This window comes from Entelurus aequoreus, linkage group LG09 (genome assembly GCF_033978785.1).
Source record: "Entelurus aequoreus isolate RoL-2023_Sb linkage group LG09, RoL_Eaeq_v1.1, whole genome shotgun sequence".
Taxonomy (NCBI): domain Eukaryota; kingdom Metazoa; phylum Chordata; class Actinopteri; order Syngnathiformes; family Syngnathidae; genus Entelurus; species Entelurus aequoreus.
Window position 1 is genome coordinate 44,396,526 of NC_084739.1, and position 16,708 is coordinate 44,413,233.

The 16,708-nt window shown below is 39.1% G+C and overlaps 1 protein-coding gene across 2 annotated transcripts in view; it reads right to left on the reverse strand.

The window, feature by feature from the left end:
* thada (THADA armadillo repeat containing) overlaps positions 1–16,708 on the reverse strand; it is a 251,978-nt gene that overhangs the window by 110,311 nt on the left and 124,959 nt on the right. For both annotated transcript variants that reach the window (XM_062058803.1, XM_062058804.1), the window contains exon 29: positions 9,900–10,068. In XM_062058803.1, coding sequence (XP_061914787.1) covers positions 9,900–10,068 — 169 coding nt within the window. The remainder of the gene's footprint in view (positions 1–9,899; positions 10,069–16,708) is intronic.

Here is a 16,708-nt window from a genome sequence, read left to right on the forward strand (position 1 = left end):
TACACCTAACCTAAATAATAAATAAATATAAATAAATGAGGTGCTCACTTTGAGGTTTGTCACACCGCTGCCTCTCCACCTGGCTGTTATCTACCGCCCCCCTGGGCCCTATTCGGTTTTCATCAGTGAATTCTCAGAGTTTGTTGCTGATCTAGTGACGCACGCCGACAATATAATCATAATGGGGGACTTTAATATCCATATGAATACCCCATCGGTCCCTCCATGCGTGGCGCTCCAGACTATAATTGATAGCTGTGGTCTTACACAAATAATAAATGAACCCACGCATCGCAACGGTAATACGATAGATCTGGTGCTTGTCAGGAGTGTCACCACCTCTAAAGTTACGATACTGCCGTACACTAAAGTAATGTCCGATCATTACCTTATAAAATTCGAAGTTCTGACCCATTGTCAACAAACTAATAATAACTACTATAGCAGCCGCAACATTAATGCTGCCACAACGACGACTCTTACTGACCTACTGCCTTCGGTAATGGCACCATTCCCAAATTATGTGGGCTCTATTGATAACCTCACTAACAACTTTAATGACGCCCTGCGCGACACCATTGATAGTGTAGCACCGCTAAAGCTAAAAAGGGCCCCTAAAAGGCGTACCCCATGGTTTACAGAAGAAACTAAAGCCCAGAAATTATCATGTAGAAAGCTGGAACGCAAATGGCGTGCGACTAAACTTGAGGTTTTCCATCAAGCATGGTGTGATAGTTTAATAACTTCTAAACGCATGCTTACCTCAGCTAAAGCTAAATATTACTCAAATCTCATCCACCTCAACAAAAATGATCCTAAATTTCTGTTTAGTACAGTAGCATCGCTAACCCAACAAGGGACTCCTCCCAGTAGCTCCACCCACACAGCAGATGACTTTATGAATTTCTTTAATAAGAAAATTGAAGTCATTAGAAAAGAGATTAAAGACAATGCATCTCAGCTACAACTGGGTTCTATTAACACAAATACGACTGTTTATATGACAGATACCGCCCTCCAAAATAGTTTCTCTCTCTTTGATGAAATAACATTGGAGGAATTGTCAAAATGTGTAAATGGGACAAAACAAACAACATGTTTACTTGACCCAATTCCTGGGAAACTTATCAAGGAGCTTTTTGTATTATTAGGTCCATCAGTGTTAAATATTATAAACTTATCACTTTCCTCTGGCACTGTTCCCCTAGCATTCAAAAAAGCGGTTATTCATCCTCTACTCAAAAGACCTAACCTCGATCCTGATCTCCTGGTAAACTACCGGCCGGTGTCCCACCTTCCGTTTATCTCGAAAATCCTCGAAAAAATTGTAGCACAGCAGCTAAATGAACACTTAGCGTCTAACAATCTCTGTGAACCTTTTCAGTCCGGTTTCAGGGCAAATCACTCTACGGAGACAGCCCTCGCAAAAATGACTAATGATCTATTGCTAACGATTGATTCCGATGCTTCATCTATGTTGCTGCTTCTTGATCTTAGCGCCGCTTTCGATACTGTTGATCATGATATTTTATTAGAGCGTATTAAAACGCGTATTGGGATGACAGACTTAGCCTTGCCTTGGTTTAACTCTTATCTTATTGACAGGATGCAGTGTGTCTCCCATAACAATGTGACCTCGGACTATGTTAAGGTAACATGCAGAGTTCCCCAGGGTTCGGTTCATGGCCCTGCACTCTTTAGTATTTACATGCTGCCGCTAGGTGACATCATACGCAAATACGGTGTTAGCTTTCACTGTTATGCTGATGACACTCAACTCTACATGCCCCTAAAGCTGACCAACACGCCGGATTGTAGTCAGCTGGAGGCGTGTCTTAATGAAATTAAACAATGGATGTCCGCTAACTTTTTGCAACTCAACGCTAAGAAAACGGAAATGCTGATTATCGGTCCTGCTCAACACCGACATCTATTTAATAATACCACCTTAACATTTGACAACCAAACAATTAAACAAGGCGACTCTGTAAAGAATCTGGGTATTATCTTCGACCCAACTCTCTCGTTTGAGTCACACATTAAGAGTGTTACTAAAACGGCCTTCTTTCATCTCCGTAATATCGCTAAAATTCGTTCCATTTTGTCCACAAGCGATGCTGAGATCATTATCCATGCGTTCGTTACATATCGTCTCGATTACTCTAACGTTTTGTTTTCGGGCCTCCCTATGTCTAGCATTAAAAGATTACAGATGGTACAAAATGCGGCTGCTAGACTTTTGACAAAAACAAGAAAGTTTGATCATATTACGCCTATACTGGCTCACTTGCACTGGCTTCCTGTGCACCTAAGATGCGACTTTAAGGTTTTACTACTTACGTATAAAATACTACACGGTCAAGCTCCTGCCTATCTTGACGATTGTATTGTACCATATGTCCCGGCAAGAAATCTACGTTCAAAGAACTCCGGCTTATTAGTGATTCCCAGAGCCCAAAAAAAGTCTGCGGGCTATAGAGTGTTTTCTATTCGGGCTCCAATACTATGGAATGCCCTCCCGGTAAAAGTTAGAGATGCTACCTCAGTAGAAGCATTTAAGTCTCATCTTAAAACTCATTTGTATACTCTAGCCTTTAAATAGACTCCCTTTTTAGACCAGTTGATCTGCCGTTTCTTTTCTTTTCTTTTCTACTCTGCTCCCAACCCGGGGTGGACCGCTAGCCTGTCCATCGGATGGGGACATCTCTACGCTGCTGACCCGTCTCCACTCGGGATGGTTCCTGCTGGCCCCACCATGGACTGGACTTTCGCTGATGTGTTGGACTTTCACAATATTATGTCAGACCCACTCGACATCCATTGCTTTCGGTCTCCCCTAGAGGGGGGGGGGGGGGGGGGGTTACCCACATATGCGGTCCTCTCCAAGGTTTCTCAGAGTCATTCACATTGACGTCCCACTGGGGTGAGTTTTCCTTGCCCGTATGTGGGCTCTGTACCGAGGATGTCGTTGTGGCTTGTACAGCCCTTTGAGACACTTGTGATTTAGGGCTATATAAATAAACATTGATTGATTGATTGATTGACTTGAATGACACCATAAGCAGAAATCCCAACTTGATTGTCCTCACGAATGTGACAGAGGAGGAAATAAGCAAAATTGTGGATTAATGTAAATCTAAGACCTCAACTGATTGTAACATAATTTATATGGAAACGATAAAGGTTTTGGAAGAGATTTTAGAATTTCAAACAAACAGGTAAATTCCCAAACAAAATGAAAATAGCAAAAGTCATACCCATTTATAAAACTGGAGGCAAACACTAGTTAAAAACTATATACCTGTTTCCCCAATTCCACAATTTTCTAAAATGATAAAACAATTGCTTAAAGGGGAACTGCACTTTTTTTTAAAAATTTTGCCTATCGTTCACAATACTTACGAGAGACAAGAAGATAAAAGTTTATAGTTTTTTTCCGCTTTCTAACATATAAAAATCGGCTCGTTTTAGGTGGCTAGCAATGCAGTTAATGGGAGCAATCATTTCTACCTCTAAATCACTTTAAAGGCCTACTGAAACCCACGCAGTCTGATAGTTTATATATCAATGATGAAATCTTAACATTGCAACACATGCCAATACGGCCGGGTTAGATTAGTAAAGTGCAATTTTAAATTTCCCGCGAAATATTTTGCTGAAAACGTCTCGGTATGATGACGTTTGCGCGTGACGTCACGGATTGTAGCGGACATATTGGGACACCATTGTGGCCAGCTATTAAGTCGTCTGTTTTCATCGCAAAATTCCACAGTATTCTGGACATCTGTGTTGGTGAATCTTTTGCAATTTGTTTAATGAACAATGAAGACAGCAAAGAAGAAACCTGTAGGTGGGAAGCGGTGTATTAGCGGCAGGCTGCAGCAACACAACCAGGAGGACTTTGAGTTGGATAGCAGACGCGCTACCGTGAGTACGCAGCTTTGGCTTCCAAACATTTGATCGCTTGCCCGTACGTGCGTGCCGCTATGTGCATGTCACGTACGTAACTTTGGGGAAATATATATGCTGTATGAACTTTACGGAGGTGAACGGTACTTTGGGCTGTGGGATTGAGTGTGTTGTGCGGGTGTTTGAGTTGTATTGGTGGGTTATATGGACGGGAGGGGGGAGGTGTTTGTTATGCGGATTAATTTGTGGCATATTAAATATAAGCCTGGTTGTGTTGTGGCTAATATGTTGCAATTTGTGAAGCTTGGCGAACACACGTCTACAGTGCTAAATATATCTTGTGGCATAACCCAAGGATCAATACTGGGACCAAAATTGTTCAATCTCTATTTAAAAGACATTGTAAAGTTACAAAAGACATAAGTTAGTACTCTGACACAACTGTGTTTTGTTCAGGAGAGAACACACAGAAGTTAATTGCAATGTAAAAAAGAAATGTGCCTGGATTTATGCATGTGCGAACGTTAAAATTAATGCTTTCTTGCCTGCGTTGTATTCTGGATTCAAACATACGTCTATTTTTAGTAGGAAATCCACACAACTCTCAAAGGGGTCGTATTTGTAAAACACTTCCTTGTGGTCTACATAACATTTAATGGTCGTTCTTTGGAAAATCAACACTCTTGGCCATGAATAAAATGCATTTCCCCTTTAACCTAAATAATTCCTAGCAGTGAGTGATCTAAATTTAGTACAATAGACATAAAAGCTATCTAACCTAAAAAATACCTACCCTGAGACACAAACAAGTTTCTTTCAATGATCAATAATTTTTCCGCCACCTACCAATTGTTCGCTTGAGTAAGTGAATAATAAAATACTGTATGATGGCCACATCGGCACATCACATCTTTATGAGGGGTTGGATCCTAATGGCTGCAATCACAAGGTGCCATCCACACGTCTGCCTGTTAGTTAAGTTCGCCAGGTACACATTGCTAAATACAAAGTATGCTAGTCTGCCAGCAGCACAAGGTCTGCCACAAATGTAACTTTGCAACAACTCAGTGACGTAAGGTGAGGTTTATAACTAGTGAGGCTTTTTAAAAGTTTACCTTCTTGTGCTTTAATCAGTTCTAATGAGTGAATAACAAGAACAAGAGAATAATTAAATCTAAATTGTTGTTTTCAAATACTCCACACATTTTTTATTTTATTAAACTAAAACCATTTGCGGTCTAACTTTTATTTGTATAAGAAGTTCACGTGTCTATCCTTTTCCAGAAAAAGCTTATTTGGTAATAGTTTAGCTATTATAAAGAATTCCATATTATGTTAAAGAAGGATTACTTATGAGAATGACAATGAGACGAATATCATCAATGTGCGTTTTTGAAACCCCCTGCGGTAGTGTGCTATGAAAGAGCAAGGATCCTCTTAATCCATTTTCTCAGTCTTCAGCCACAAATGTTTTTTCTTTTTTAATCAGTCTTTCAGAGACACTGTCAGAGCAAACACCTCACTATCCAATTCAAGGTAATGGATTCAAATGTCATTTTGGTAAATGTTCTTGTGATGATATGTTGACAATTAGCAACAAATTTCTGATGAATTATTTCATTACCAGGATTTCAACTTCCATTTTGCAACAATTACTTTTGCAAAGAAGAAGAGGGTCAATGATGAACATGCAACCTTGTAACACAAGTAAAATGTATTTTATCATTTTAAAAACGTGTATTATTGAAACCAAGCGACAGATTTAAAAACACAGTTCTCCCAATGTCGTGTCCTATACTGTCTTATACTGTGAGGTTTACATCGCGTACACAATGATGACGCTGAACAACTGTAGCTAATGGTCATTGCATCCTACAAGGATAACGATGACAAGACAAAGAATATGTCTTATGTAATAACAATCCTTAAGTTACAAAATTTTAACATGTGAGCTCAACCTTTTGTACAGGACAAAACAAAAGTAGTATAACTGAATTGGGAAACAGTTGTGTGTATCCGCAATAAAAAGATAGACCTAAAAACGAAAGGAACAAAAATGTAACAAAGCATGTCATTAAAATTAAATGTGAAGAGGCCATCACAGTAACCTATTGAGAAGGTAAACTAACCAAACGTCACGAACCACCGTCTTCATTATGCAAAGTCCTACCTTGTAACATTATGCAACCTTAAGCTAAACAATAAGAATTTCACATTCTTTGTGTTGACACCTCAGCTTGGTTGCTACCACACCAGAGTCCACACAAATAGCTTCAACATTGGTCTTACAAGTGGAATTTGGGATTGCAAAACTAAAACACTGGCATTTGTACAGTAATGGCCGCTGTTATGGATAAACAGAGTATGAACAATTAATTAACAGTCATGGCTTTGCTGTTTTAACAACTGTGAACTTTAAAACCTAAATAAATGTAAAGCAAAGTGTTGTACGACCCTTACTTAACGTTTAACAATTTGGATTTGAAGTTAAATATTCTCAAAGTACAGTATATGCCTGAAATGCAGCATGTCAAAGTATAAACTTTCGAAACACCATGTCACTAGTGATGCAACGTTATTGTAAATACCGCGGTATTGCAGTTTTAAAATTCTCACAGTAATGCAGTGACGTGTGGCGGTAAACGAGAACTAGGAGTAGTTTTTTCTGGCACTATTGAGTGAGCCTGTCTGAGAAGCAAACCACATTTACCATAATCCCGTGCGCAGCTCAGTAAAAGATGATAGTAAACACAGAGGAGCAGAGCGGAAAGCTCAAGCTAGTGGATCCTCCTGCAAAGTTAAAATCAGATGTTTGGACACATTTTGGTTTTGCAGTCAAGGAAAATAAAGAGGAGAAAACTTGCAAAGTACAGATTGCAGATATTGCCTGACCGCGATCGTCTACAAGTCCGGAAATACAAACAATATGGGAAGTAATTCATTAATTATCATTCGGGAAAGATTATTGACGCAAAACCAAGACGTAAGCCATCAAATGCCATCAATTTGTGAGGCATTTCAATGAAAGCATGTTTACAATATCAGTTTGAAGACACTAAACTGAAAGTCTTCTTTACGTTGCTTGTTACTTGAAACACTGTTCGTTTGACAGGTCAGTAGCGCAGAGACGTCCCCAACAGATGCACAGGCGAGCGGTCCACCCCGGGTCCCAACTCTGGACAGCCAGCATCTCATCCATGGTCACCGGAACCGGAATAACCCGGCGAGGGGGCAAAGGAGAAAAGAAAACGGCAGATCAACTGGTCTAAAAAAGGGGGGTCTATTTAAAGGCTAGAGTATACAAATGAGTTTTAAGATGGGACTTAAATGCTTCTACTGAGGTAGCATCTCTAACTTTTACCGGGAGGGCATTCCAGAGTTCTGGAGCCCGAAGATGGTCTCCTGCTGGCCCCACTATGGACTGGACTCTCACTGTTATGTGGATCCACTAGGGACTGTACTTAGAGGGGGGTTACCCACATATGCGGTCCCCACCAAGGTTTCTCATAGTCATTCACATCGACGTCCCTTGTGTGGGCTCTGTGCCGAGGATGTCGTTGTGGCTTGTGCAGCCCTTTGAGACTTTTGTGATTTAGGGCTATACAAATAAACATTGATTGATTGATTGATTGATATTGTTCTTTCCACTTTAAAAAATACCCAGGATTACAACAATTGAGCATTAGGTTTGTGTTTATTTACAGTAAGTGTGTTTATCCTTAACATAAATAGCACTTAAAGGCCTACTGAAACCCACTACTACCGACCACACAGTCTGATAGTTTATATATCAATGATGAAATCTTAACATTATAACACATGCCAATACGGCCGGGTTAACTTATAAAGTGACATTTTAAATTTGCCGCTAAACTTCCGGTTGGAAACGCCTCTGAGGATGACGTATGCGTGTGACGTAGCCCGACGAACACGGGTATGCCTTCCACATTGAAGCCGATATGAAAAAGCTCTGTTTTCATTTCATAATTCCACAGTATTCTGGACATCTGTGTTCGTGAATCTGTTTCAATCATGTTCATTGCATTATGGAGAAGGAAGCCGAGCAAGCAAAGAAGAAAGTTGTCGGTGCGAAATGGACGTATTTTTCGAACGTAGTCAGCCACAACAGTACACAGCCGGCGCTTCTTTGTTTACATTCCCGAAAGATGCAGTCAAGATGGAAGAACTCGGATAACAGAGACTCTAACCAGGAGGACTTTTGATTTGGATACACAGACGCCTGTAGAGAACTGGGACAACACAGACTCTTACCAGGATTACTTTGATTTGGATGACAAAGACGCAGACGTGCTACTGTGAGTATGCAGCTTTGGCTTTTTTTTGCGTATGTACGTAACTTTTTTTAAATATATAAGCTTTATGAACCTTGGGTTAGGTGAACGGTCTTTTGGGCTGAGTGATTGTGTGTGTTGATCATGTGTTTGAATTGTATTGGCGTGTTCTATGGAGCTAGGAGCTAGCAGAGGAGCTAGGAGCTAGCATAACACGTACCGTACCGTATGTGCGCGTCACGTACGTAACTTTTTAAAAATATATAAGCTTTATGAACCTTGGGTTAGGTGAACGGTCTTTTGGGCTGAGTGATTGTGTGTGTTGATCGGGTGTTTGAATTGTATTGGCGTGTTCTATGGAGCTAGGAGCTAGCAGAGGAGCTAGGAGCTAGCATAACAAACACGCAGGTGTTATTATGCAGGATTAATTTGTGGCATATTAAATATAAGCCTGGTTGTGTTGTGGCTAATAGAGTATATATATGTCTTGTGTTTATTTACTGTTGTAGTCATTCCCAGCTGAATATCAGGTACCGTGAGTATGCAGCCTTGGCTGCTAAACATTCGATAACTTGACCGTATGTGCGCGTCACGTACGTAACTTTTTAAAAATATATAAGCTTTATGAACCTTGGGTTAGGTAAACGGTCTTTTGGGCTGAGTGATTGTGTGTGTTGATCAGGTGTTTGAATTGTATTGGCGTGTTCTATGGAGCTAGGAGCTAGCAGAGGAGCTAGGAGCTAGCATAACAAACACGCAGGTGTTTTTATGCAGGATTAATTTGTGGCATATTAAATATAAGCCTGGTTGTGTTGTGGCTAATAGAGTATATATATGTCTTGTGTTTATTTACTGTTGTAGTCATTCCCAGCTGAATATCAGGTCACCCCCGGCTCTCACAGCATCTTCCCTATCTGAATAGCTTCAACTCCCCACTAGTCCTTCACTTGCACTTTACTCATCCACAAATCTTTCATCCTCGCTCAAATTAATGGGGAAATTGTCGCTTTCTCGGTCCGAATCTCTCTCACTTCATGCGGCCATCATTGTAAACAATAGGGAACTTTGCGTATATGTTCAACTGACTACGTCACGCTACTTCCGGTAGGTGCAAGCCTTTTTTTTATCAGATACCAAAAGTTGCAATCTTTATCGTCGTTGTTCTATACTAAATCCTTTCAGCAAAAATATGGCAATATCGCGAAATGATCAAGTATGACACATAGAATAGATCTGCTATCCCCGTTTAAATAAAAAAAATTCATTTCAGTAGGCCTTTAAATAGCCACACTAAGGCATTTTTTCATGTCATCTTTTTTTTAACCTTACTGCTATATCGTATCGTGGCATTAATATCGTACCGTAAGATTTTGATATCGTTACATCTCTACATGTCAGACAAGACTATAGCGCAGCTCATTCAAGCTCAGTTTAGCCAGAATTAAAGGATAACTTAAAACAACCAACTCCATAATCAAGCAGGTGGATATAATGCAAGTTGTTTGAGGACTACCGATAACTTACAATGGGTTACTATATGTCATAGTATTTGATATAGTTTTACCTTTACGGTGGTAACTAATGTATCTTTTACACTAGTTTCACAGTCAATATACTTTCATACAAATTGATCATGGAATATAAAGTAACAAGTGAATGTGCGTGTGTGTGTGCGCATATGTGTGTGTGTGAGCAGACCTGTAGCAGTATCCCATGAATGCAGTTGTTTTGGATTTGAGGTCCAGAGTGTTGAGGAAGATCCTGAAGCAAAGAATGTATAGTAGAGGAGGTCTGGGTAAGTGGTACAAAAGGAACCAGGGCTCGGGCTGCCATCTCACGGGTTCGATACACTGCTGAATGGCCACATCTGCAGGACACACAATATGCACACAGCAACTTAATAGTTACAGAAAGTTATTGAAATCATAGAATGCGTGTATAAGAATTGTTATGATACGCGTGCAGTCTATGTGGGATGTTATATTCATACTTTTTTTTTTTATTATTTGATTTAATAAAGAATTTAGCAAAAATGACATTTGTCATCAAATAATGATGTCATCAGCTGGTTTTGTTATTTAGTATTTTTGTCTCTTAACAGCATTATGCAAAAAGTGCCGGGTCAGTTTTCATTACACATGGCACATGGATATAGAATGGTCTGATGAAAAGGTTATTAAATGTTGGGACTAACCTATTGAACACACGTACATAAAACATATTTTAGACTGGCCTTAGTGGGGATTTGTGCACTACACAAACACCATCATTATTAATCGTTACTCCAGGTATAATATGTGAGGGGCACATTTTCCAGTTAGGAAAATGACGCATGGCTCATTTCATTGGGACAGTCTGCTATTTTTATACAAAAGTTATGCAACACCTGCATTTTCCCTCTCTCTCCTTCACTATTTATTTCCCCATCAGTAACACTGCTTTAAACCATGCTAATCAAATATTTTTATAAAATTCCCTAAACTTCCAGTTGCCACTTTCCTTCTCCCTACACAAGCATTGACATTTTGTTACAGAATAATGTAAATGTGTTCTGTCACCCTCAGTGCAGGCCAAAATTAACCTTGTTCATGAGCTGATAGTCTTACCCACTACAGTGACAAAATACAAATGATAATAGTAATAACAGGTGTGATTTGCATACCACCTTATTTCCAGAGACCAAAAGTTCTTTACAGTGAAACCCATTATTCATTCACTCCACTGTCACACCGTGGTAGTGGCAAGCCACATTTGTAGCCACAGCTGCCCTGGGGTAGACTGACAGAACGTGGCCAAACATTCATGCACATTTACACACCAATGTGGGTGGTACTGGAGTCAACGCAGGTGAAGTGTATTGCCCAAGGACACAGTAACTGGGATGAAGGAGGGAGCTGAGTTTCAACTGCTTACCCTTACTGTACTACAAACATACCTCCTGGGCCAATGATACCTGCTATTAACGAGTGGTAATTAGGCATGTGTACTTTCAGATTTTACGATTAAAGACCTGGACATTGGAATCAGTACTCCATGATATCAATTTTCTGTGCTTCTGTGTGTGTTCATGTTTATTAAGTGTAAAGTGCCAGTCTTGTCTTTTGTTGAGTCATACACAGTGTTGACCTGTAACTATTTTAACTGTTATTACACACCAGCTGTTTAATTGCAACATGTATCTCAATCAACCAATCCAAGTTGACTTATATAGACCTTGATCACAATTGTCTCAACGGGCTGCACAAGCCAAAACGACATCCTCGGCTCAGATCCCACATCAGGGCAAGGAAAAACTCAACCCAATGGGAACAACGAGAAACCTTGGAAGGGACCGCAGATGTGAGTTGTAGTTTTGATTATCGAATTTGGAGGCGATTAAATTGCCAAATAAAATTGTTGGCTCTCACAACATTTGTATGATTTGCATAGTTGTTTGTGATGAAGGGATCTGCGCTTCCTACATCTGCGTCACGTGACTGGTTAGCTCATTATCTCTCAAAATGGCTCGGGAATCTCTGTGAGATTGATACTATTTTGATCATATATATTTACCCTTAAACTTTGGAAGTCTTTTGGTGTCATACATAGGGATGATGTTCGAAACCGGTTCTCCCGGTTGTTCGATAAGAAAATCATTGATTCCATGGACTCGAATCCCTTTTTGAGAACCGGTTCCCGTTATCAAGGCCACTATAGCAAAGAAAAAGACTTGGTTCTTTATTCGAATCCCTGGGAACAAATCCCGTCCCACGGGAAATGCCCTGTGGCACGGCCCAGCAAATGACGTAGCTCAGTCATTAGGCGGCAGATACAGAAAGCAGCAACAACAATGGACCGGAAAAAACGCCTCAAGGCATGGCTTAATTTTACAAAAAAATATGACGAGGAAATGGCTATCTGCAAGTACAACAAGCATGATGGAACAAGTACAACAAGCATGATGAAACATGTTCAGGCCGTACATAACCTGAAGGTTAGAGAAAGGTGTCGTGGAGAAGCACCGACAGAGATGACGAAGCACGCCCCTCTTCCTCTGCTTCAACCTGCAGCGCCAATTCCAGTGATAGTGCTGGTGAGTAACTAACGTTAACTGTTGCCGGTTAATTTCCATATCTGCTCACTCGTAGCCTTTAGGCTAAAATAAGGTTACCTCTTATGTCAACCAGGACTGCAGTAATGTTAGCTAGACTAACGTTACCTAAGCATAGTCAGTGGCTAACGGTATCGTTAACGTTAGCCTTTTTGTATGTGTCTGATAACGTTAACGGTATCTTGGAACCTACACCACTCCAGAGTTTGCAGGTCTGTCTAATAAACTAGTGCTTTCTCTCTTTCTTTAGTTTATTCCGTACATGAACACACTTACAGCATAACACATCACAGTTTCATATCATTTCACTTTACAACATGTCCGAAAAGCTTATTTAATCCTACCCCTTTCCCACATCAGAGCGTTTACAAATATATACATCATTTACTGACCTTTTTATAATAAAATAACATCTGTGAATTAGTATATACAAGAGTTTTGTAATTAATTAATTCAGTCATTATTAATATACTGAGATGAAGAATATCTTATTTTCAATAAGGTTGAAAGTATTTCTCATAATTCTTCTTTGTACTTTGTAAGCACTATTAATTTAAACAACCTCTTAAAGTGGATCATATCAGTACAATGTTTAACTTCATTACTTAATCCATTCCATCATTTAATTCCACATACTAATGCTAAAGACTTAATAACGGACACCCTAGTCTTCACATTCAGCTAATTTCCCCCCTAATTCTATGCTGTGTCTGTCCCTCATTTTCCCTCCAGGACAAGGACGTGCAGTCATTCCTGGAGGAGGCCACACTGATGGACCCCAGAAGGATGTTCCAATAGCAGCAGAAGTGCACTTTTTGGAGAGCTGTATTATTTTCAGTTTTGTGGCCAAGAGACTGATTTTATTTAACACTATATTATTATTTATACACCTATAGTGATCACAGAGACAGGTTGTTTTTGTGTTACTGTATATATTTGTTTTTCTGAAAAATCCCACTTAATATACTTTGGGTAACAGCAGTCAATATTTTTTTATTTATTTTTTTTTTTTTTTTCTTATAAAATACAAGTGAGCTTTTGTTAAACCAAATATTGTGTTTTTTTTTCCATATACAACAACCTATCTGGATTCGATAAGAGAATCGATAAGGAATCGCTTCGATAAGAGGATTCGATAATGGGCTCGAACTTGATAATTTCTTATCAAACATCATCCCTAGTCATACATCAGATGTGATAATAGCTTCAATATAGAGACAACTTGCTTTTCCACTTTGCTGTTACTTAAAAGGGAACTGCACTTTTTTGGGGGAATTTTGTCTATCTTTTACAATCATTATGACAGACAAGTACACATCTTTTTAAAAAACATTATTTTAAAGATGATCAAAAACGCTTGAAAGATGCGGCTAATGCTCACCATTGTAGCCTTCAGAGCCCTCTAAAACAACTTCAAAACTCTCCAGCAACATTTTATATACAGGTATACACACTGCCCGTCCATATATAATATATAATAATAACAGACCCATTCATAACAATATGTAATATGTTCAATGCTTACCCTATTTTGATCATTTTAATCATCTCCGGGACTGATTTTCCCGCGCAATGATTTCTGTTTCCATAACAGAGCACCTCTGAGTTCTGGCAACATGTGTGTTCCTACTTCTGGAATCAAACACGAGTGTGTATTCTAATCATTAAAGACTTGGTAACAGACAACAAAGACGACTGGACAAATGAGGATTTGCAACCTTATACTTTTGAAGCTTAATATACTGCTGCTTATAGAACCGAGCATGAAGGAAGAGTGAGACGTTGGAGCAGACGGGAGCCGAGGAAGGTGGATGAAAGCAATTTTGACGCTATAAATATGGAACTTGGAGACAAGCCATTTTAACATAAATGGATCGCTTACCCAAAATTACAGTACAGTACATACGCTGTCTGGTTAGCTCAACTGTGTACAAACAAAACATTAAATGCGGGCTAATACTTTACAGATACTGTAATATAATTGTTCATGTTTTTCAGTCAGTACAAATTGGTGTCGTATCGCAGTGTTGTGCATTACAAACCCAAACGCGTTTCGTGTTGTTGAGAAGCTAGCTTGCCGTAGTTAGCTTTTACGGGTAATACCGAAGCACGCCGATGTGTTACTACGATAGAAAAAGTTCTGTGTTCACTTTTAAAATAACAATATTGCTACAGCTTAGTTATTATACGCATTACGGAACGTAAATGAAGTATTGTGGACGGTTTTTGAAAACATTTTTAAAGTGATTTGGAGGTAGAATTGTTTGTTCCCATTAGCATTGCTAGCCACCTAGAAGGAGCCAATTTTTGAAAGCGAAAAAAAACAAAACTTTTGTCTCCTTGTCTCTCATGGTTGTGAACCATGGGCAAAATTCCAAAAAGAGTGCATTTTCCCTTTAAGAGATGCAATCCTCTACGCAGTTACTATTAACTTTGCATGTGTTTTAATACATGCAACCCTTTAAGAAGATCAGGCTCTTGGAGCAATATATGTGTACTTGGTGTACTGAATTGGGCTAGTTTGGATCCTAAAGGTCCAGAGAACTTTCTAAATCAGATTTAATGATTCTAAATTTTTCTCTGCTCCATTGGCTTGTGGTGTTCTGAAGGGCTCAATTCTTAAATTCTAAGAAAAGCTATTTTATAATGTCAAAATTTCACAAAAGACAACACCTTGGCAAAAGTCTGTCATCTACTGTGCGTTATATTGTTTGCTAAACTGTATTAGGCCTACACAAAAGTCAAATGAATAGCCTGTGTGTTTCAGGTCTATTTTTTGTCAGGGGTTTGTGCCAAATAAAAGCCTTAGTTTAGCTGTGGAACTGATAGGGATTGATAGGCGCAATGTGATACGCCGGAAAATCTCTACACAACAGTATAAAGATATTTAAGGAGGAAAGTCAGATATGAATAGAACATTCGGTCGTTTTTCAGAAGATAACACTTGTTGATAACAGTATGTACACCAAAATATAAAAAAGTTGTAGTGAGAGGCAGGTGTACGAAAACAGACTCCATGGATATGGCATACAGTGGTACCTCGAGATACGAGTGCCCCAATTTACGAGTTTTTGGGGAAAATATCTGTCTCAATTGGTATGCTTTAGGTTTGGTTATTAGTGTAGCAAATTTCACAGTGAAACCTATAAAAATCCTCCCAAAACATCCAGTCTTACTTGCAATCAATAGCTTCGGGCTAGAGATTGACATAACTTTGTTTTTCCAAACAGGGGAATGAAGAAAGTTTGAAGGGCAGTTCTGAGAAGATGATGCAGATGATATTAACTGAATTAAAGAAATACATCATCAAAAAAAACATTGTAGAGGCAACAGACTTGGTGAAGCAGTTTCAGCATAGCACAGCGAGTCTTCACCACACTGAAGCAGTGGGAGTTCATAACACAGACCAAATACATTAAAATAATATCTTAACAGTAGACATGTATCCATTAAAATATGGAGATGCTGCAGATGGTGTATATGACAGGTGAAGTGCTCCATGGTAAATGCTGTACATTTATTATTACATTGCTTCATAAATCTACTCTGATTGTTTGTAGTAAAAACAATACAATAGAATTACTATTGCAACCTGTCTCACGACGGTCTAACCCAGCTCACTTTCCTTATACAATGTAAAGTAGTGTTGATTGATTTGAATTAATCACAAAAAATATAATACATTTTCAATCTAAATTATTACTGTTTCATTTCGCATGAGCAAATAGACTTGATGCTGCTTGTTTATTTAAAACCTTCAACATCATGATCATGTTAACAAAAACATTGATGTGGACCTGTTACTCATTTTGTGGTATTAATGTGCTGTTTTAAGAAAACTCAGTTCTACAGAGTGTAGTTTATGTAGGTCAACTGTTCCGTCATTTTTTTGTACTCGAATGTACCATCGAGATGAATTTAGCATCTTCCATATAGACTTGTTTGGTTCCTCTGTCTGTCGCTGCCAGATGAACAAACTTCCCAAAATGCCTTCTCATAGACGTTTCAGGGTTTTTAGGCACACATTCATTTTGACAGCCCTAATAGCTGATCATGTTTTGGATAAAAGGGATGTACAAAATCTGAAAATGACGAAGATGGATAAACAACTGAAGGAAAACGATAGGATGAGAATCGTTTGACCAATTAGTCAGCACACACACACACACACACACACACACACACACACACACACACACACACACACACACACACACACACACACACACACACACACACACACACACACACACACACACACACACACACACACACACACACATTTTTAATAATAAGAGCGCACACACACACTGTAATTTATCCTTATTTTATCTCCCACCATGTCCATTTGAAAATAATTCGTTAACACTCATTTCTAATTTGTTCCATTGACACTCTGGCAAAAGGAAATGACAGT